Here is a 24,571-nt window from a genome sequence, read left to right as displayed (position 1 = left end):
AAACAATGAGGTCACACACTATGAGATCATGACCTGAGCCAAACCCAAAACTCAGACACGTAACCAAATGAGCCACTCAGGCACCCCCAAAAATATTTTAAAGGCTGAAATCCCAAAGCCCCACTAAGATTTTTTTTTTTCGTTATTTAACAGAAATTGGGATACATAATTCAAAAATTTATGTAAAAGTGTGAAGGACCTAAAAGAGCCAAAACAGTCTTAAAGAAGAAGAACAAATTTGGAAGACTTGGTAACTATAAAGCTAAGGAATTAATACTAACTGGCATAACAGGAGAAACAAAACTCATCAATGAAACAGCATACAGTCCAGATAAAACACAACTGATTTTTCAACAATGGCACCAAAATTAATTCAAGAGAGAAAAGACAGTCGTTTTAACAAATGGTGCAGGAACAAGTGGATACCTACACAGCAGGGTAGCGAGAGGAGAAAACCAGAACGTCTGTTGCCCTATTATTCAAAAATTCCTTTGATACTGATAGTCAAAAACCTAAGCTACTATAAAGATTCTAGATAAAGCAAAGATGAGCATCTTTATGATCTTGGGATAAGCAAAAGATTTCAGGCCAGTATAACAAAAACATTGGCCATACAAGAAAATACAAGAATCTGGTTTCATCAAAATAGTAAACTTTTGCACTCTGAAACATAGGATTAAAAGAATTTAAAAAATGCTGAGGCAAGTCAAAAACTGGGGGAAAGGGGTACCTGGGTGGCTCAGTCGGTTAAATGTCCGGCTTCTTCTCAGGTCATGATCTCGCAGTTCGTGGGTTCGAGCCCCGCGTCCGGCTCTGTGCTAACAGCTAGCTCAGAGCCTGAAGCCTGCTTCACATTCTGTATCTCCCTCTCTATTTCACCCTACTCAGCTCACACTGTCTCTCTCTGTCTCTCAAAAATAAATAAAATCATAAAAAAAATTTTTTTTAACTGGGGGAAAAACTCATAATACAAATGGTTTGTATTTAGAATACATTTTAAAAACTCCTACAAATGACAAAAAAGGTAACACAATTTTAATAAAGCCAAGGGGCGCCTGGGTGGCTCAGTCAGTTAAGCGTCCGGCTTCAGCTCAGGTCATGATCTCGCGGTTCGTGGGTTCGAGCCCCACGTTGGGCTCTGTGCTGGCGGCTAGCTCAGAGCCTGGAGCCTGTTTCGGATTCTGTGTCTCCCTCTCTCTCTGACTGTCCCCAGCTCGCACTGTCTCTCTCTGTCTCTCAAAAATAAATAAAAAACATAAAAAAAAAATTAAGAAAGCCAAAAGATTTGAATATATTACAAGAGACAATATACAAGTGGTCAGAAGCACATGAAAAAATGCTTACCATAATTATCCATGAGAATAGCTATAATTAAAAATACCTAACAAGTGTTGGCAATAACATGGAAAACTATTAAGTCTCATACATTGCTGATAGTAGTATAAAAAGGCACAACCACTTTGGAAAACCATTTGGCAATTTCTTATAAATGAGACATAAAAGTATCTCATGCATCAACAAATCCACTCAGAGATAATCTCCCAACTTAAGTAAAGACATAGACAACCACAAAGACTTGTCCAAGAATATTCCTGTCAGCTTATTCATAACAGTTTCACACTAAAAATAACCCACATGGCCAACAAGAGGTACTAAATAAACAAATTGTTACCAAAAAATGTACAGTCATAGAGTAATATACAGTAATAGTACACTACAGCAACTACTAACATACAGAACAGTGCAGATGAATTCTAAAAATATTATATTGAAGTGACACCCAAAAAGAGTAAGTTATAGGTAATAAAATCCTACCCTGGGCTAGAGGTGAGGTAATGATTATAAAGGAACTTTCCAATATGATGAAAACACTTTGTATTTTGACTGAGCTAGGTTTCTATGCTTATCAAAACTCACAAAACTGTAAACTTAAAATCTATATTTCATTACATGTCAATTTTATGTCAGTAATACTGTTCTAATAAATCGTAAATCTATTTTCAACTATCATTTAAAAATTTAAAAAGTGTACCCTAGTCAAAATGATATAGCAAAAAAATCTTCATGTATGTTAGACTTCATGGATCCCAAGCAAGTTCATCAGCTCACTGATTACAACAAAAGTCACTTTTAAGATGAACTGTGTGTTCAAGTAGTTTTTAAAAGGCAATTAAATTCATCTATATGTCTTTTTTTAAAAACAAAGAACCCAACCCTAATTCAGGATGGGCATTGAACATCTGCAAAATGGGTCGACAAGACCCCAAATTCTTCGTCACCACCAGCACTCTCCCTACTCGCCATTCACTTCTGTCATTGTTAAAGTGTAAGCTCACGAAATCCTGCTATTAGAAAGTAACTTACAGGTCACCAAGTCAAACTCCTCATTTTATAGGCATACATAGAGATTCAGAGAGGTCAGTGACTTTAAGTGGTAAAGAAATGAAAAGGCCAAAGTGATCTGCTATTTAGTCCCCCAAGTAAAATAAACACTAAAAGACTGCCTGTCATTGTTAAGAATTAATTTAAAACTCCTTGGAAAAAACAAAACCTTATTATAATTGTATTTTAAACGGGCAAAATATTAAAAATCTTTCCTTGGCTTTTATCTGAAATAAAGAATTTCATGAATGGTATAAAGGTAACAAAAGTTTTTGCCAAGTATCCAACATTTTATGACAAACTGACCTTGTCCTGTTTCTTTTTTTAAACAGGAGTCAATGGAGTTGATACTTTACTCCCCAGTAAGGTATTTTGCCAATTTTTGTCGTAAGACATTAATCAGTGATTACCTTAAGCTTTTGCTGATACAAATCATAAAAATGAAAAAACCATAATTAACCAATGCAAACATGCATGGTCAGGAGCAACTTTTTATCAGGACCACATTTACTAATCCATCTTTGTAGAAACTGGGATTATCAGATACAGCTATTATGAGGCTATTATGAACATTCTGAACAAATGAATTCAACTCAAATTATACAGCACCTTCAAAACTAAAACACACAAAGAAAGAAAACCCCACAAAACTACAGGCAGGAAGGGAGGGGCAGTACTTAACTATCTTTTGAACATCCACTCTGGACGCCTTACTACCAATTATGCCACAAAACAGACCCTGCTTAACCCACACATGGCTCCTTAGAGTTCTCGTCACAAGGGAAAGAACATGTTTTTCTTCCTTTTCCCTCCTACATGAGATGATGGACGTCAGCTAAACTTACTGTGGCAACCAGCTCACAATGTAAGTCCACTTGTTAGGCTGTCGATATCTTAACCTTCTTCAGCGCTGTATTTTGATTATATATCAAACTCTTAAGAAAATAAAAACTACGCATGGTTCAGTTTAGTGCTACATGGCTCTTTTTACCTCCTAACATGGACTAAATGTTGTATATTAATGTGAAAGGTATTTTAATATTGTTTAAAAAAATTTTTTTAATGTTTATTTTTGGGGAAGAGAGACACAGAGTGTGAGTGGGGGAGGGGTAGAGAGACAAGGAGCCACAGAATCAGAAGCAGGCCCCAGGCTCCCAGCTGTCAACAAAGAGGCTGACATGGGGCTTGAACTCACAGAAATCAAAACTGTGACCTAAGCCAAAGTCAGATGTTCAACCGACTGAGCCACCCAGGAACCCCAGGTATTTAGAAACACCAGCAAACTGTCAAAGTCCAGATTAATTTCTTTTGAACTATTACACTTTCTTTTATTGTAACCATTGCTCTTCCTTGAATAAAAATTACATAAGAAATTACTGACCAATATGATGTTAAAAATCGATCAACAAATGATCATCTTCAGTGCCTCAGGTACAAGACTGAACAAAATCAAATTTTGACACAAGTTTTTTTTTTTTTTTATCAAAAACGAACTACCTTCAAAGAGTAGCTTCAAAGTAATTCAATTTAGTGGTGCCTAGGTGGCTCAGTCAGTTAAGCAGCCGACTTTGGCTCAGGTCACGATCTCACAGTTCGTGAGTTTGAGCCCCGCATCAGGCTCTGTGCTGACAGTTTATCTGGAGCCTGCTTTGGATTCTGTATCTCCCTCTCTCTCTCTGACCCTCCCCCGCTTATGCTCTGTTTCTATCTCAATAATAAATAAAAAAATCATTAAAAAATTTTTAAAAAGACGAAGTTATTCAACTTAAATTACAAACGGGGTGCCTTGGTGGCTCAGTCAGTTAAGCATCTGACTTTGGCTCAGGTCATGATCTCAAGTTCCGGGGGTTTGAGCCCTGTGTTGAGCTCTGTGCTAACAGCTCAGAACCTGGAGCCTGCTTCAGATTTAGTGTCTCCCTCTCTCTCTGCCCCTTCTCTGCTCATGCTCTGTCTCTCTCCATCTCTCAACAATAAACAAATATTAAAAAAAATTTTTTTAATAAATAAAATACAAACCAATACAACTAAGGTAGAAAAACAATCACATATAAAACTAGAAAGGTAACAGACTATTAAAATAAAAGCTAATTTAACAAAGTGACACTGTGATAGGTTAATTTTATGTGTCAACTTGCCTAGCCCTGGTGCCCCAATATGTGATCAAATATTATTCTGAATATTTCTTTGAGGGTGTTTTTATTATTGTTTCAAAAATTTATTTAATTTGCGATAGAAAGAGAGTCTGAGCAGGGGAGGGGAAGAGAGAGAGGAGGAGGAGAGAGAGAATCTGTAGAAGGCTCCAGCATGTCAGCATGGAGCCAGATGTAGGGCTCGAACTCACCAAGTGTGAGATCATGACCTAAGCCAAACCAAGAGTCAGATGCTAAACCAACTGAGTCACCAGGCGTCCCTCTGTGAGGGTGTTTTTAGAAGAGATTTAAATTTAATTGGTGGAATGTGAGTAAAGCAGTTTGCGCACCATAATGTGGGTGGGCCTCACTCAATCAGCTGAAGGCCTGAATAGAACACAAACAAACCTCTCCCTTCCAGGAGGGAGTTCTGCAGCAGCCAGCCTTCAGACATCTGAAGTGAGCTGCGTCTCCAGACTGCTGACCTACCCTGCAGATTTCAGACTTCCAAGGCTCCATTATCATGGGAATCAAGTCCTTCAAGTAAATCTTTCTGTACAAACATACACACAAATATACCTTATCGGTCTGTTTCTTTGGACAACTAGTACAAAAATATTACAAGGTAAATGTAATACACAAATCCATCATATTTCCATATACCTGCAAAAAACAGTAAGAAACTAAAATCTTAAAATTTAACCTTACAATAGCACACATAACAGGAAGTACTTTAAGTATAAATCTAAAAAATGTCCTCAAAATCTGTGTACTAACAACTTAAGAACTAGAGGAAGATGAACCATATTTATGAAATGAAAGCCCTAACAGTTGTTACTTCTCCCCAAGCTGATCTCTGTATTGAACACAAGTTCAATCTAAATTCCAGGAGACAGGTCACAGAAATTGACATGGTAATTCTAAAATACATATGCAGTGGCAAGACAACTAGAACAGCCAAGACCATTTTGAAAAAAATCAAAGCTGAAGGAGCTATAATACCCACTTCAAGAATTACTGTAGAACCACAGTACCAAGGTAGTATGGTATTAGATCAAGGACAGACATGCAGATAATGCACCAGCATACAGTACAGAAACAGACCTAAACAGGTAGGGTCAATTAACTGTTTTCCAGCTTTATTGGGATATAATTAACATATAACATTGTATAAGATACACAATGTGATAGGGGCACCTGGGTGGCTCAGTCAGTTAAGCATCGGAGTCTTGATTTCAGCTCAGGTCATGATTTCATGGATCGTGGGTTTGAGCCCCACGTCAGGTTCCGTGCTGACAGGGAGAGGGTACTTGGGATTCTCTTTCTTCCCAGCTCATGCTCTCTCAAAATCAATAAACCACAAACAAGATACACAATGTAATGTGCTGACACACATACATGTTGCAAAATGTTTACCAGAATAAGGTTAATCTATTCTTCACCACACAGAATTTCCATTTTTTGTCATTGTTTTATGGCAAGAACATTTAAGATCTACTCTCAGCAACTTTCAAGTATACAATACTAATTATAGTCAGCACATTGCATGTTAGATCCTCAGAACTTACTCGTCTTGTAACTTTAAGTTTCACCAACTTCCTCATGATTTCCCTTACTCATCAACCCCTGGTAGCAACTTTTCTACAATATTGCTTCTTAGGAGTTTGGTTTTTTTAGATTTCACATACAAGTGAGATTATATCATATTTGCCTTTTCTAACTTATTTCACTTGGCAAAATGCCCTCAAGATTCATCTATGTTGTTGCAAATGGCAACATCTTTTTATGGCTAGATAATATCCCATTGTGCATGTGTGTCATTTTTTTCTCATGCATTCATTCACTGATGAACACTCAGGTTGTTTCCAAGTCTTAGCTACTGTGAATAGTGCTGCAATGAACATAGGAGTGCAAACATCTCTAATAGTAATTTCACTTCCTCTGAATAAATACCAAGGAAGTGGAATTGCTGGATGATATGGTAGGTCTATTTTTTGAGGGGCCTCCATCCTCATTTCCACAGTGGCTATACCAATTTTCATTGCCAATAGTGCAAAGGGTTCTCTTTTCTCTACATCCTCACCAGCATTTATTGTCTCTTGTCTTTTTGAGAATAACCATTCTAACAGGTGTGAGGTGATAACTCATTGTGGTTTTGATTTGCATTTCCCTGATGATTATAGTTGTTGACTGCCTTTTCGTGAACTTGTGGTTTTCTTTGGAGGAACATCTATTCAGGTCCTTTGCCCATTTTTATGATTTTTTTTAAAGTTCATTTATTTTGGGGAGAGAAAGAGACTGAGCAGGGGAGGGGCAGAGAGAAGAAGACAGAATCGGAAAGCAGGCTCCAGGTTCTGAGCTGTCAGCACAGATCCCAACGTAGGGCTCGAACCACGAACTGCAAGATCATGACCTGAGCCGGAAGTCAGACACTTCACCAAACAAGCCACTGGGAGGGCTCCTGCCCATTTTAAAATCAGGTATTTGGTTTGTTACTTATGAACTACGTACGTTCCTTCTCTATTTTGTCTATAAACCCCTTATCAGATATAGGATTTGCAAATATTTTTCTCCCATCCTGTAGTTTTCATTTTGTTGATTATTTCTTGTACAGTGCAGAAGTTGCTGCTTCTTGTTTGATTTTTGCTTTTGATGATTAGTTGATTTTTGCTTTTGTTCTCGTGGTTTTCATGTCATATCCAAAACATCACTAGCAAGACCAATGTTAACAGGCATTTTCCCTATACTTTCCTCTAGGGATTTCATGGTTTTAGGTCTTAAATTTAAGTCCTAAATCCATTTTGAGTTAGTTTTTATGAGTGATTTAAGATACAGGCCCAATTTCTTTTGCATGTGAATATCCAGTTCTTGTTTTTGCACTGAGTATTCTCAGCTCTCTTGTTGAATAGTACATGACTCTCTATGCATAAATTTATTCTGGGCTCTCAATTCTATTCCACAGATCTATGTATCTTTTTATGTCACTACCATACCATTTTGATTTCTAAAGCTTTGAAATATAGTTTGAAATCAGGAAATGTTATGCCTCCGGCTTTTTTCTTTCTCAAGAGTGACTCTTCAGGGTCCTTTATGGTTCCATGATAATTTCTCCTATTTTTGTGAAAAATGCCATTGGAATTTTGCCAGGGATTATATTTAATTGATATGTAAGGAATCTAACTTACCATCAAGAGACAATGGACAAGGAAAAAGTGGTGTGTGTGTGTGTGTGTGTATGGTGTTACACAGCCATAAAAAAGGAGATTATGTCATTTGAGACAACACAGATGGACCTTGGCAGTATTATGCTATGTGATCTAAGTCACAATGAGAAAGACAAAAAACCATGATCACACTCCTAAGTGGAATTAAAAAAAAACAACCACCTAAATTCCAGATGAATAAATAAACAAAAAGCAGAATTCAGATCTATAAATACAGTTAACAAACTGATGGTTGCCAGAGGGAAGGCAGATGGGAAGTTGGGCAAATTGGGTGAAGAGGAGAAGATACAAGATACAGAAATACGTAATTTCCAATTATGGAAAGAGTAAGTCAGCATAGGAATAAAAGGCACAGCACAAGTAATAGTCAATGATATTGTATTAGTGATGTAATGACACAGATGGTGGCTACAGCTATGAAAATATCATAATGTATCAACTTGTCAAAACGCTAAGCTGTATGTCTGAAACTATGTAACACTGTGGGTCAAGTCCACTCAAAATAAGATTCAAAAATTTCTAACTAATAAAAAGCTCCAAAAAGTTGTTACCCATGGAATACAGGAAAATGACAATTTGTAACCAAACACCCTCTATTTCCCATGGATGAAATGATCAATATATATAATATGAATCATCTATGTATTCTACTGTATCTGAGAAATTTCATAAAATAAAGGTTTTCTTGATGTACTGAGGAAGAACCAAATCAAAAGGTAAAAATAACAAAAATGTAGTAAACTGATGAATAAGAAAGTAAACTATTTAACACTCACTGTTCAAACTTCGTCTAGTATGATTAGGAAATACACCAGAATTCTTACAGCAATAAACCACCTACTTCTGTATTCTGGTCAATCACTTAATCCAAAGCCATCTTGTGTTAAAATTCTAAGGAACAATTTTAAAAATACAATGGGGTGATAATGAACCCAAGAGGATCCAATATCCATTTTGGTGACTGTTCTAGGAAATACATTCTAATACCCTGGTTTACCAATACACGATAGTTTGTGTTCCTGTTAACACTGGTCAAAGTTGTTCTGTTCCATTGCCATTATTATGTCAAGTAGGAAAAAGATGTGTTAACCAACATGGAATCTTCTGACTAGGACTGGGTGCCATACTACCACTATAACTGATCACTTTGAATATTGGAGCCAAGACAGACAGCCCTAATTCTGCAGTTGACAACTGTGGAACCAGCTTCAAGTATTTTTAATCATTAAAGGCTGGCAAAACTGAAATGCCACTAAATGAATCAGAGAGAAAACCCAAATGAAAAATTATTTACAAATCCTTGCCAGATTCACATTTGAGCTACTTGTGGTTTGTAAGTAACATTTTACTAAACTGAAAACATAATGTTACGTTTCAGTCTAATAAAACCTTGTAATACAACTGTTACAGAACTGCTTTTTATAGCTTCTTCAAACATTTCACTGATCTGGAAAGCTGTAATTTGAAAGAAATTAGCAATAAAAGGAAAGAACTATGGAGCTTACTTCTAAGTTACAACTCGCTGCTCAGTGATGACAGGAATGAATAGCTATATATAATAGACTACACAAAAAAATCTGACAATCGAAGATAATCTGATTTTACTAATACAGAAAGCACATTCTGTTACTTAGAATCCATTTGAAAAATGCTAACATTACTTCCATTAGTTTTACCTATAAACAGAATGAGGAGTTCTTCAATTATTTCAGCAAAAGAAAAAGGAGAATATAAAGACAATTCTGACATTGTCACATACACTTAAAAAAGATACACCAGCAAAACCTGTATAAAATTTAAATTTGTTGAAAAAAATGTGTACTACATTTTTGCCCTCTTCATCTATACAAATTATACGTGTGGCTATCGTGCACTAATTCTGACAATCTACATCAATGCCATGCTATCATGCCTAGCAGTTATGTTTCAAAAACTAATTGCCACTATTATCTGAACACAGCTCCAAGAAAATAGGATCTTGTATGACTTTCATTGTTACAAACCCAGTGCCTGTCACAAAGAGCACAACAATGATCTGTTGAGTGACTGAAATACAAGTAATATAAATTTTCATCTTAGTGATTTATGTTGATTTTACACTTTCAGAACTACCCCTCTGAATGTGACGTAGCCTGGAGTTTTATCTGAAAGTGTACTAACCTCTGCTTTCCACTTCACACTCAGTTAACATAATACAATATGATGAAAAGCTAGTATTTACACTTTCACCTTATAAAAGGCTGCCTCTGCTGTCCTCTACTTCACAAATGAGGTCACGGTCACAGATTAATCATTTGTGGGTGGAAGAACTCTGGCCTGTGAAACCAGACAACGCACAACCCAGCGCAGGCAGCCGCTGGCCACCCAGCACCATCAAAGCTGCGGAACTCGTGGCGCAGGACTCCAGTGACGTCTGTAAACCCAGCTCTCAGAAGCACGGACAGGAATCGCACCGCAGTCCAGAGCTCTGGGCTCCTGGCAGGCTACCACTGTGTGTAGAAGGAACGTGTCTGTTGGGCCAGGGACTAGGACGATGCCAGAGACGAGGGTAAGCAGGGGCTGCCGAAATGACTCGGCACTGCTCGTCTTATTCCGTGCAAGCAGAGAACTGAGGGGGGGATTCTCTAACCTGCTAGTAGTTTTAACCATTGCCCAAAAATCATTACTAAAATCTCATCAAGCCCAAAACATCTGTCATTTTCTAAGTTTTGACTCTTTTTGTTAAAAGAAACTCTGAATATTGTTACATTATTTTTAATCCTAAACTTCAAAACTAGATATTATTATATTTGCTTATAAGTTAGCAGTTATTTCATATTTAAAAAACTACACTTTTCTAGACTGGTATCTGTTTCATCTCTGAAATATACTGTTAACGCCAATGTTAAGGTTATTTGGTAAACTTAAATCTCTCCTATGGCAAAAAGCACACAGTGCTAGGAAAAGTATATATTTTACATACTGCCACACAGCTAGAAACATAAGCCGAGAAACCAAGAATAATATAATATTATTCAATATTAATAAAATATAAATCAATGTTATGAGTTAAGAATCAAGATACACTGTGAGCACTAGCTCAAAATAGTTCTTTATATTAATAACATAACCAGGCAAGTTCAAAAGGAGGCCCCCCAAATTAAAACCACTACACAGAGCAACCACAACTTTTCGGTAAAATACTTATTAATTCCCTTAATAATCAATCATAGAAAATTGAGATGGGTCTCCAGATATCACCATTCCCATGGTATCCTTCCATTTCTCCAGCAGGGATCTAGCCTTTGGCACCCTGACCCTGTGGATATTTCTAGCTCTTTTCCCTATGTAGCCCTTCTAAGAGAGGAAGTGAAAATCAAGTCCTCAGTGATGGGGTAGAGGAGATCCAAACTGGGCCTTGTTGGTCCCATCCCACTAAAAGACAAATTAGTTTACAGTTACAAATGGCAAACACACTCACATCTACACATGAGTCTTTTACAGCCTGTTTAAATTGTATCTCTCTCTCTCTCTCTCTCTCTCTCTCTTTCTTCTTGGAAAATTAAGTCAAATAAGGATTCCTGGGGTCCCTGGCTGGCTCTGTTGGATGAAGAACATATGACTCTTGATCCCAGGGTTGTGGGTTTGAGCCTCATGTTACTTAAAAACAAACAAACAAAAAAACAAAGTGTTCCTTGTTCCAGAGACATCCCCAGTCTGGAATTTGCTGTAATCATCCTAGAGTGTCATTTTTTAACTTCCTCTCTCCCCTGCATATTCTATAAAATGCTTCCTGGAGCTACAGGCATGATATAGTTCAGAATCAATTTCTCAGAATATAATACTTCACAGATACTTTATTTGAGTAAAGGGCTTACAAAGGTGGAACTTTTTAATTTTCTTTCCTTCTTTGCTTATCATGTAGAATAATTATCAGAGAACAAATCTCATCAATTTCGTGGTTACAATGAGTTTAGGTAAGGAAACTTTCATTCAGGAAAGTTTGATTCAAGAGGAGATTCTTTATATTTATTTTTCAATTTTCCTAATAAGTTAGTTCTCTAGAATTCTTCAAAGGTATAAAAATAAAATAAGATTTTTTTGTGGTGTCTGTAAACCCAAGGATTTTATCAAATATTATATCTTCATACAAAACAGTTACTAGCAGTAGTAGTATTGCTGTTCAAGTTATCCAAACTTAAGTCTGTGTTAGCTTCTTCACATTGGCTCTGGGTCCTTCTGATCTGAAACTAAGTCACCTTTGTTACCTCTCTACTTTCCAATGTCAAAAGATGTCTAGGCTCTTGTAGTACATTTCCTGCCCAGATGTGGAAATCAATTATTTCTCCAAAGTCCTCTGGTTCCTCTAAATGAAAATACACAACATATGCACTAGAGGTGCTCATTGCTACTGGGTAGGTGAGTTGTTATAGGGAATTTTTATGCACAGAACTAAGCAACATGGACTTTTGGAATAAAACATATGAGTCACAACAATATATTCAATTTGTAATTATGATTGTAAGGTGCAATATATTCTTGCCAGATTTAGACTTGTATCTACTTTCTCACATGTGGAACATAAATAAACCCCAATAGGGCTGTCAAAGTCCATGAAACAGATAAAGAGGTGGTAGAAGGGGCTTAGAGTCATTGAAAAGAATTTCCACAAAACTTTCACTGCAGATCAAACAACTTTTTCTATTCTGTAAAGAATTAGCCAAATTTCCAGTCATCAACTAACAAGTGAAAACTGAATGCCTCCTAGCAAAGTTTCAAAGTACGTGGTCAAAGTCTCTAAGGTACGTGTATTTATGGATATATCTGAAAACTACTGGTAGTACTGAAAGATGAAATGGCTTTTCAGTCAAAATGCAGGAGAAACTATGCTTCTCCTAAGTCTGTGTCCACATGGGGAAGAATAGTCTGTGGGGGTTCATGCTGCCAGTGGCTTTATGTCCCACTGCCCCCAGTGAGGCTCACCTAGAGTGGAAAGCCTGAAGATAGGGACAAATTCTTTGATGACTTGCTGGTCCCCTCAAATAGCTGGTCCCCTCAAATACCTAACACTGAATCCATTTTTTCATTCCATTCCCCAGAATGGAAGTAGCAGAAATCAATGAAGCATGGGGCACCCAGACGAAAGAACCCAAAAAGAATCTCTCAGTGTTTCCTGATGAACGTTTTTGGACAAATCCATACCTTACACCACAATATGGCTCAATGTGGACTAATGTACACATAAAACTTCAGCCAACAGTCATGCATGCTCAGCACGGTCATAAATCAATATTGCTACTAGCTTCTCCCAGGGCCACAGTAATTTGGATATTCTGATAAGTAAGAAATATGAAGACGATGAGGAAAAATGAAAGGCTTAATGTAGTTCTCTAAATACCTGATGCAGATAAAACAGAAATTGTGCATACATAACGTTAAATACCAATCTGTAAAACAGGGGAGGTAGATGGTACAGGTCGATCCTCTTGTCAGTTGATCTGCTATGACAACTTTATAGGAGCTGCTAAAGTCCATTTTCTCCCCTTTCTCTAGAGATTTCCTCACTCCAGCTAAACGATGAGTTTTGATTTGGAAAATGGAAATCTTCTCTTCCTGTTCAAAAGGGTCCCAAGGCCATTCCCTTGGTCTCCTGGGTGCTCTCCCTTCTGGCGGGGGGGAGGGGGGGAGGTTCACAAGGCAGATCTTGTGGACTCCAATGAAAGAGGCCTCAAAGAAGAGAGCAAGAGTTGATAGTGTGGATTCTCAGTTCTGGGTGTAATATACCAGTCGGCAAGTCGTGGGAAAAGAACTCTGCCAAAGTTTCCCTAAATGGGAGGGATGAGGTTACACCTACACAATACTGACCAAATACAGGATGCATGCTACTCATCCAAGGGCTGAAATCTGGGAGAAGGCAACAAGGGGCAACCCAACTGAGAAGAAACTAGTTAGAAGCTCCATTTTGCTACCAAATACATTAAGCATCCTAAGTAATTGAACACATACATGCCTGTGTATGGGCCGAAGTAAAATTTTATATTCAAATACACTAGTTTGAAAGTGCTCAGTAGTATTTCTCACCTATACAGACCTATGCTGCTTTTTGAAAGGTAAAAACTAATTTAAAAATTTAAACTTCAGTTTATTAGTAACAGTAATCTCGTAACAATGATATGAGAAGACTGAATTTACCTCCACGTACAAATCCATTAGTAGCTATCGCTGACGTAGACAATCCTGTGATAGTTGTCACAACAGTGGCCATTATAATTACAATGACCGAGAGACCTTGAGGGGGAAAAAAAAAAAGCTGAGAAAACTTATACTTATTTCAACTTGCTCTATCAGGAAAAGGTTAATAAAAAGATTTTACATTATAGTTAACAGTTACATTATTACTCCATTTTAGAAAAATCACATCAAAATTATGACAACAGTAACATTAAGATCTGATACAAAGGGGAAAAAAGAAAGAAAATTTCCAATTGTTTGAATTTTAGGAGGTTCCCAGCCTAGACAAGCACACGGCTACTCCGCATACTCATTCTCAAGTGAATCAAGCAGTATGCAACTTCACTCACCTATTCCAGCTTGACCCACAATCCATGACAACCTAATGAAGAGCATCACACCCCAAATGTTTAACATACAACGTACCTAGGGAAGAAAAGAAACCAAGTTACAGATGAAGCAAAGTGATCAAATATAGTACATCAGTAAATGTTACTAGCCAAAAGGAGGATAACATACATTTAAAACTATTAAAGAAAGTCACTTTAAATCTCTGTTCCTTTTCTTTGAAGTATTTTTAAAAGCATTTGGGGCCTTTGGAGAGCTCAGTTGGTTAAGTGTCTGGCTTAGGCTCAGGTCATGATCTCGCAGTTTGTGAGTTCGAGCCCCATGTCAGGCTCTGTACTGACAGCTACCTCAGAGCCTGGAGCCTGTCTTCAGATTCTGTGTCTCCCTCTCTCTCTCTGACCCTCCCCTGCTCATGCTCTCTCTCTCTCTCAAAAAAAGTAAATAAAATAGAAAAAAAAATTTTTAAGAATTTAACAAGGGCTAAAAATGTGAGCTAAGTATAATACAATACATACACAGCAACAAAGGCAAGTGAACAAGGTAAAAGAAGTATTTTAAGACTTCAACCCTAAGAAAGTAGTTCCCCCTGTTCCCATTTATCAATGCAACTAAGTTTAATTTTTGCTTGTTCTTTACCAACATCCCTATTTCATAATTCCTTTAGAAGATTTAAGTTATTACAAAATATCTATCAAAACAAAATGCCAATTGTTCACACATCTTTTATTTCTTAAAGTGTATTTATTCAATTATTTTTAAGTCATCTCTACACGCAATGTGGGAGAACTCATGACCCCAAGATTAAAAGTTGCACAGTCCTTTGCGCCAGCTGGGTGCTTCTCACACATCTTTTAAAACTCTAAACTGACAGTTTCCCCTATTTAGTTTTACTTTATTATGCTTTTACATAGAACATAGTCTTCTAAAATATGAACATCTAAGAATGGGCCAACAGTACTACCTGGAGCTTCACGTTCACTCTATTCATTTAAAGCAATGAAATTACTCCTAGAGGTGGGACTTTTCCTCGACTTCTCCCCTAAATGTCAACACAACTCTTAAGTGTTCCCAAAGTCCCAATGGGAGGGCCTTTTAGTCTACCTGTCTACTCCACTCAGTCAGTGCCTATGCGAACACAGAAAAACAGAAGCAAATCTGAAACTAAATCACTCAAACCTATCTAGTGAAGTGACCCTGACACTTAAGAAAACAATTTCTTTTGTTGTTTCTTGTTAACTTTTATACATGTCTTTTAAAAAAATAATGGGGTAGCAGGAAAGGAAGTAGCAATCTATCAGCTTTATGGTCTGCTCAGCTTTGATTCTGATGTTCCATCAATTTCAGTTTCACACTTAATTTATGACAAATGACAGACAATATGTAAGATTTATGAGAGGTAATAAAATATAATTAAGAGGAAATCAAATATAGTATGATTCCATTAATACATATATCCTGTTTCCTTTACTGAATTTAATACTCACAAGAAAAGGAGGTACAAGTTATTAATATGGTCTTCTGTAACAGATAAAAAGAGAAAGACAACCTCTCTTGTGAAATGAAAAGAACATTAGAAAGATTTTGTAATACAGAGAAATGTTTTCTTGAGATTAAGTCAATAGGTACAACAGGTACATACTAATACACCCTTGATCCAGCCAAACTTCACAACGCCTTTACTTTCCGCAGCGTACGTGACCACAGCATCTCTGGTGGGAGTACTTTCTTCCCCATTGGCAAAGCCATCCTCGAAAGGTTCCTGGTTATAAAAGGAAACATGAATTATTAATTATCTAAAGTTCACAATCACTTGACCAAGACAAATATCACAAAATACATTTAATCATCTTTAGGAGGATACAGATTCCAAGAACCAAGGGAGTCTGAAGTAGAGCAATGAAGTGGAGCAAAACCTTAATTAATGGGTGTTTTAAAAGTTTTAATCTTATCATGGCAGTAAACCCATTTTAATAATTTCAAATTTTAATTATAGTTTGGCAGTATCTGGAGAACAAATACTGTTTGCTAAGTATAGGCTTAGCTAAGTAAGTCAATTCAGATCTTGTTTCTCTAGCCACAACTTTACAGTATGTGGTTGGCATCCTTCCTACAAACGAAATTTCAACATTAACAATTTCAAACTCCTCATCACCAATGAACAGTTTTCCCTCTATCGTCTGTTACAGCCAGATTCCCAAGATTCATTCCTAACTCCTGCCTCTACTCTTTATCTGCATTCAGTCACTTAGTGCTCTTGTTTTTTCCTTCGCAGTTTTCCTCAGATTCAGACATGAACTAGTTTTTATGCTTCATGTCTGATTGTATTATTCTTAGGTTTTTTGCTCTAACTTTCCTCTCTCTCTATTTCCTCTCTCTCTCTTCCTTTTGTTAACTCTTGTTCAGTCCCAATACATCCATGACATATGACCCATTTCCAAACCTGGAACAATGTATTAAGCAGATCATGAAGGGTGAAGGGAGGTACTGGGGCAGGGAAAATATTTATGTCTAGAATCAAGTCCCTGACACTACCCCTATACTTCTTCCCTTACCTCCATGTCAACAGCAGGAACAAAATACAGCTGTGTTTCTATTATCATTCTTTAAATGGTGAAGAGTCAACTAAATTATCATTTAATCATCAAAATTGTCATCCAGATTTCCTACCATACTTTTTAAAGCCATTTTCAGTGGTTCATACTCTAGTGAATTCCTAAGTATTTTTTTTTTTTTTGCAGAAGTGAGCTATGTCAAATTCTGTGTTACCAGAGAGAAAAATCTATGTCATAATCCAAACTTCCTTTTATCCCTTGACTACCATCTGTTAGGCAAGTAAACTCATTAAACTCCAGTTAATGCTTAATGCAATATGCATTTCCAAAGTACTATCAAGCTGGATCAGCTCTTAAGTTCCACATTTAGTTGAACAACTGCCAATTCTTAGATTTTTAAGCCACAGAAGAAACTATAAGTTAGATTCAATCATTTTTTAAAACATATTTTTTGAAAATTATTTTACCTAGTCTTTTTTTTAAATTTTTTTAATGTTTTTATTTATTTTTGAGAGACAGAGAGAGACAGTACAAGTAGGGGAGGGTCAGAGAGAGAGAGAGGGAGACACAAAATCTGAAGCAGGCTCCAGGCTCTGAGCTGCTGTCAGCACAGAGCCCGACATGGGGCTCGAACCCATGAGCTGTGAGATCATGACCTGAGCCGAAGCTGGATGCTCAACCAACTGAGCCACCCAGGCGCCCCTAGCTAGTAATCAAATTTTCAAGTAATTCTCAAGCTTCCATTAAAAGACAAGGCAATAACTTCACCTATGTGAAACATACAAAAAAACATGTCATCCTAAGATTACTAGGAACTTAAAGATGAGTATTACTATTAATCACAAATCTCTGATAGTTCAGAGTTTTAAAACCAGAACTTATGGGACATAAGTTATAAAAATTTCCCTTATAACTCACAGTTTCATAACTACTATCTACTGCATCAATGATTACTCTCCTGTACTCTAAGAGGACTGAACACACATATGGTATATAGAACTAATCACTCCCATTAACAAAAATTAATTACCCTAATCTGCTGTACTTTTTTCACAGATCTGTGGAAATATAATTCATATACCATACAATTAACCCAACCAGAGTACACATGTCAATGATTTTTGGTAAACTCACCAAACTTTACCATTATCACTACAACCAATTTTAGAGAATTTTCATCATCTCAAAAAGAAATTCCAAGCCCGTCAGCGGTCACTCTCATTTCTTCATTGCTTCAGCTCCTTGCAATCACTTATCCACTTTCTGCCTGTAAGGATCTGCTATTCTGACATTTCATATAAATGGAATGGAATCATGTAACATGTAGCCTCTGTATGTGGCTTCTTTTACCTAGTACAATCATTTTTTTTAATGTTATTTTTTAAAATTTATTTTTGAGAGACAGAGAGAGAGCGTGCAAGAAGAGGAGGGTCAGAGAGAGAGGGAGGAGACACAGAATCCAAGGCTCCAGGCTCTGGGCTGTTAGCATAGAGCCTGATGCGGGGCTCAAATCCACAAACCGTGAGATTATGACCTGAGCCGAAGCCAGATGCTTAACCGACTGAGCCACCCAGGCACCCCTAGTACTATCATTTTCAAGATTCATCTATATTAGGTTTCAGTACTTAACTCCTTTTTATTGCCAAATAATATCCCATTGTATGGCTATACCACATTTGTCTATTCATTCATTAGATGATGAACATTTGAGCCCATTTCACGTTGTGGTTACTATGAAATATGCTCTTGTAAACATGTGTGACCAGGTTTTGTGTGGACATACATTTTCATTTATCTTGGGTATATCCTTTGGTGTGGAATTGCTGGGTTTCATTTCTGAAATGATGACTTCTGGTCATTTTTTTCTTTTGTATCAGACTGCAGAGTGTCACTTCTCATTTCAGTCAATTTATCTGCCTATTGTTATTTTCCTTCCTCACTTAGCATCTAGTATAAGCAATGAAATCAGTAACCATAACTGTTAGAAATATGTATAGGTAAGAAAAAAATGTGACGAGAGGCCTGTGTAGTTCAATCACAAGAGCAACTCATTTTTGCTTTACTTCCACTGTTGGAGTTGTTCTGGATGGTACAACATCAATGATGATCACCCACTGCCCCCAAAAAACACTCTTCAGAGACATTGATGACTCAACAGTTCCATTATTCAAATAAAGCCAAAATAAAAACTTTGCCTTTTAATTCAATCAACTTTAGACAGAAGCTCCTTGGTTTTCACTCCAGGGTATGTAATGTTCTGCCCTTAATTTGTAAATAGAAAGTTTAAAATATTATATAATCTTTCAAGTATTACAAAAAATAAAGTGTCTATAATATCCAGGAAGGCCTCCTCCTTCCCATTTTTACTTAAAAAATAAAAATAAAGATTAATATATGTAATAGTCTAACTTTTCCAAGGTTAAGTGTTAATGTGGATGTCTTTTTCTGTTTCATGTTAGAGAGAGAGAGATCGTGCGTGAGCGCGCATGCACATGAGTGGAAAAGGGACAGAGAGCGGGAGACACAGAGTCCGAAGCAGACTCCAGGCTCTGAGCTGTCAGCACACAGCCCCAAGACGGGCTTTAATTCACAAACCAGGAGATCATGACCTAAGCCGAAATCAGAGGCTTAACCCACTGAGCCACCCAGGCACCCCCAATGTGGGTGCTTTTTTTTTTTTTTTTTTTAACAATGCAAGAAGCATGCAGGCATCTTAAAATTTTTGTTGTGGGTGCTTATCAGAATTCCACCTCCAAGTTGAAGATCTAGTGATAATTATGCAAGTTTCCACTAGACTATGAACAACTGTATTCAAAACATGAAGATTTTCCAGCATGTATGAAAGTAGTATTTTAGAATAAACATGAGTCTACAAAAAATGAAAGTTATCTTCCTTTCCAAGTTCCAATGCTCTATTTAAAAAACTTACTAATCTCTACCATACAATTAAAAAATTACAATCAAGTATTTATTACTTATAGTTTAATCAACACATTTAAATATAATAGAACTGGGGTTTAAATTGTATTAATTTCCTACAGTAACAGGAAACTGAAGTAGAATACACGTATTTTATTCTTTAAATACATTAAATTCATAAAAAGAATGAAAATATCAGTGTGGAATTCTGCATACAAAAAATTATTTAAAAACCTTATAATCAGAAAATTTCACATTTACAATTAAGAATTAAAATTATGCTGATACAAAGCTACCTAAATAGTATCTTCAACCCACCTAACATATTTACAGTAATGATTGGTTTGTGTTTGTTACTGTTTTTTACATAATGGATAAAAGGTCAAAAATAAACATATTTTACAGCTAATATCATATTAAATGAGGTGCACCAAATAGACTAAATTAATTTGAATTTATCTGGGGAAAACCCTTTCAGAAAATAGCAATGAAATTCTGAGTCTACCAAAGAGGGACTGCTGTTGGGGGTGAGGAAGAATGGAGAAGAGGGTAAGAGACAGAGGAAACAGAAAGACCCAGAGTTAGGCTCTCAGTCACTCGAAAGATTTTCAAATGAAAGAATTAGAGATACTAGTAAATTATGTTAGTCTGAAAAGGAAATGATTAATTCAGTTGGACATGCTGAATTTGAGGAGTCATGAGACAATTAAAGAGTTCTATCAGGCTGTTAAAAAATTCATGACTGGAACTTAGGAGAGGGGCCAGGGATAAAGAGCAAGTGTGTGAAGCTATGGAAAGAGAATGAAAAGAGAAACTGAGGGTTAGAGTGAGGAGTTGACCATTTTTCTGAGGACTCAGAAAACACAAAAATGAAAAGGAACTCTGGTTTCCGTGCCCATTTTTTCTTTGCCGAATAGAGAAAAAGGTTTTGCAGTATGGGTAATCTCTTGTCTCCCTTCTCAACTCGATCATTCTTTCTCCTTTAACCATGGTCACTTTTCACTGCACAATGACTCCTCCCCACACACAGCCACCAGTACATACCATTAACAAATGCCCAGCCAAATTTACTTAAATATTATAGCAGATTCCTCAATGACTGCCAACCTGGCGTCACCCACCACAACACAACAGTAGTTTTAATACAGCCCAAGACTTCTTTGCTGCCACACCTAATGTACATGTTTCAGTTTCTGTCCCTCTGGACTTTTGAAATGGCATGACACTGCTGACTACTCTCTCTTTCTTGAAACAATTCTTGAAATGCTACACTGTCTCAAAGCATCATCTACCCAGCAATTAAGTGGTAACACTTGGTCCTAAACCCCTCTTCTCTTCTTACTCTGTGTTTTCTTTCTATGGGCATTTCATCAAACCCATGGCTTTAAACACTATCTACGTGTAAAGTAATAACTGATGGCTCCTATTCATTTCCAGATGAGACTTACCCTCTGAATTTCAGGCCTAACTGTGAATAATAATGGTGCCTCTGGGATTTTTTTTCTCTTTTCTAATTCTTATAAAATGAGAAAAAGAGATTGTCCAAGTGCTGTAAACAGCAACTTTCCTCTGCATGAAATGAAGGAAATAGTTTCTCTTTTTTGGATTAGTTTCAGTAAACATTTAACTATAAAAAAAAAAGTCATATTTCAATTCTGTTTGACCTAAGACATTACCTGTAATCCAGAGTTTAATGACTATTTCTCAGTTAAAAAAAAAGCCACTTATAATATATGAAGCTACTATTTCTTCTGTAACAGAGTAACCTTCTTCAGAATTTAAAAAATTTAAGATGAAACCAGGTATGTTTTCAAAACAATGGCTAAAAAGTAAGCTTTAGAAAAAATTAGTTTTAAAAACATGACCACTGAAAACGTTAACACCTCAACACTAGCTCTGTAACCTGGAGTGCAGGCTGTCCTCGATGTGCATCCTTCTCAGGTCCCAGATGCGCACCTCAACGAGCTTCTCATCGATAAATGTGTCAGTTCACATCACATTCAGATGTCATTTACATTTCTCTTTCTTTGAACACTCCAGTCACTAAACCCACAGAATTTTCATCTCCAGCACACAATGCAGCATAGAGGGTCTTTATAACTCTACAGGAGAAATATGTTAATACTCATGAAAGATCACTGTGCAGTGCTAAGAATGAGTTGATCAAGGTATTTATCACCGTGCAACGAAACATCAAGACTGTTTCTACACAGCAACTTCCGAATACAGTTAAAATACTATTAAAGTATATTTCTAGTAGTGTTTAATAGATAGGTAACTCATTTTAATACAAATTTATTCTGTTTTTACCATTAAACTGGTAATGACTGGGAAAAAGTGTCTTTGCTCAATAGTTTCAGGTTACAACAGGCAATGTTTGTGGTTTTATTTTGTTTTAATTGCATTTTAAAGAAATAAGCAAAGCTGTACCAAAGTGTCTATCCTTAGGCCTAAGGCTGCCACAATACTTCCAGGTAGACTTGAGGATGCCCAAATATGGATATTCTTCAAAAAAGAGAAATGTTCCAATTCCTTAACTGTACTTAACATATTAAAGAGTCCGTAGTGGGGTGCTTGGGTGGCTCAGGTGATGGTCTCCCAGTCTGGGAGTTCAAGCCACATGTCAGGCTCTGTGCTGATGGAGCCTGGAGCCTGCTTTGGATTCTATGTCTCCTTCTTTCCCTGCTCCTCTCCCAACTCAGGCTCTGTCTCTGTCTCTCTCTCAAAAATAAATAAACATTTAAAAAAATTTTTTTAAAAGTCCATAGTAATTTCTAATGTTCTTCTGTTATTTAAAGAGTCTATATTTGCAGAAAGCTGTTTCTGGGCATAAAACATAATCACATCCTTCTACTCATTTATTAAACAAATTTTCATTAATCAATTTTATCAAGCACCATATTAGGTACTTTCGGATCCTCCCAGACTTATTATTTTTGCAGCAGAGGTTAGAGATGAAAGGGTAAGTCTTCTACCTTAAATGTGGGCTATTTTCCACTATACCAAAGCAGTCTATTAAATGCTCAACCCAGTCAAAAAAGTTTGGGTGCCTATTCAATAGTACCCTATTTCAAGTCACAGCCTCTCTGTCACAGTAAGTTTCTTCATCTGTAAAATGGAGATGGTAATCCCTGCCCACCAGTACTGGCTCCCTGGATTCATGAGGCTCTCTAAATAAAGATCTGTTTGCAACAACACAGCCACACAAAGCAGCTGGAAGTTTCTAGCTTGTGACTATAAAGCCAGCTGATACAACTTGGTTATAATACAGCAATTTAAATTTAAATGCCAGTGCCATGTTAGAAATTTGAGATTATGATTCATTTATAGTTATATGTTTCAAAAGATCTTGTGTAAAACTTATTCTTAGGTGCCCTGGCTTTTCAATGCCTGACCACTTTTCAAGAAGAACAAGATTATGTCCTGCATGAGCAAGGTGGGCAGGATCCCTAGGATTCCACATGCTCTAGGTGCCCCGTCAAGAATGGTCCTGTGGCACCTGCTGAAAAAGAAGCTCGACCTATCACAGTACAGCAAGGCCAAAGTGCCAGTGAGCATCGCTTAACTGTTCCTGCCACTAGAACTCCTCTTCCTTCTGTCTGCCTACTGCCTCTCTGAAATACATACTACATGAAGTCATCATTATGTTCTATGGACCTACTGTTAGTCTATGTTTCTGTGTCAAGGTTCATTTATTTAGAGGAACAAAATCTGCTTCTAGCGTTGTCTCCACAACTAGGAAGTGGTTCTTAAACCAATATGCTAACTTACACAGCTAATATGAGGATCACATAAGAAAAGGTATTCTATTATCAAAAAAATAAAACAAAACCCAAGGCTGATTATTTCATTGAAGATAAAGAAAACTGCAAAGAAACAAGGAGAATATATTATGATACAGAATTAGTTTTCAAGAAGACAAAGCTATATTTACTATTTAATCATTTTTTTGTTGCCACAAAATAGGAGTCAAAAATTCACTGAACCCATCGAATGTAAACTAGGGAATGATAACTAATACTACTTTCTAGCATTTTGACCTATGAAATAAAATTTGGATCTCAATCAGAACTGATGTACCTTTTACCTCAGTAAATCAACCTTACCAAATAATCCAAAGTTACAGAAACAGAAACAATATGAACAGGAAAGAATGTGGGGGTAGAGGGATGCTGATACACAGCATGAAGTTTTAATGCATTTAACATCTGCTTTTTCAGAAGGTGCTAGGAACAGTAATAGTAGCTACTGCAAAGAGTACATAAATTTAATAATATACAAAAAATGTCTATATTTAAGTTGTTCAATTTTAAATTATTCTGGAAAACCACATCATCAAAATGCTAAAAAATCCTGTAAATTATAACCATCAAAAATGTCGCAGGCCCAATATTAAGGGAGATCTCAGATAAGACTCCAACAATAATTCCTTTCAAAATTTGCTTTAAATTCTATTCCAAATTAATGCACGCATTAAATGAAAAACAAGATGGAAAAGCTTACTTAGCAGTGTCACAAGCTGCCTTAGTGGACTTAGTACACTTTATTTCCATGTGTTTTTGGGCTATCCCCTTACTATTTCCTCTAAGTACATAAACATTTGGAAAATATAACAGATAAATATGATTTCTTCCAACTTACTTTCAAATAGTTCAATTCTGGATGACAAGTGGTTTGTGGGTTAAAAAAGTTTGATTTTGTATACTTGGGGGTGAGGTAACCCTACACTGAATGTAACCCAATCAATTCCAGTCTACTGTGATACCCACCAGAATTTTTCTACTAGTATTGTCAGATATGATGAAAC

General features: G+C 36.6%; 1 protein-coding gene across 1 annotated transcript in view; it reads right to left on the bottom strand.

Annotated features, from left to right (window-relative positions):
* Positions 1 to 24,571, bottom strand: part of SLC12A2 (solute carrier family 12 member 2) — a 98,219-nt gene that overhangs the window by 52,807 nt on the left and 20,841 nt on the right. The window contains exons 5-7 of the mRNA XM_029941158.1: positions 15,933 to 16,052; positions 14,296 to 14,371; positions 13,907 to 14,002 (exon numbers count right to left, since the gene is read on the bottom strand). Of these exons, the coding sequence (XP_029797018.1) occupies positions 13,907 to 14,002; positions 14,296 to 14,371; positions 15,933 to 16,052 (292 nt within the window). The remainder of the gene's footprint in view (positions 1 to 13,906; positions 14,003 to 14,295; positions 14,372 to 15,932; positions 16,053 to 24,571) is intronic.

This window comes from Suricata suricatta, chromosome 6, assembly GCF_006229205.1.
Source record: "Suricata suricatta isolate VVHF042 chromosome 6, meerkat_22Aug2017_6uvM2_HiC, whole genome shotgun sequence".
NCBI lineage: Eukaryota > Metazoa > Chordata > Mammalia > Carnivora > Herpestidae > Suricata > Suricata suricatta.
The sequence above is the reverse complement of the archived record's forward strand: the minus strand, read 5'-3'. Positions and strand labels throughout refer to the sequence as shown.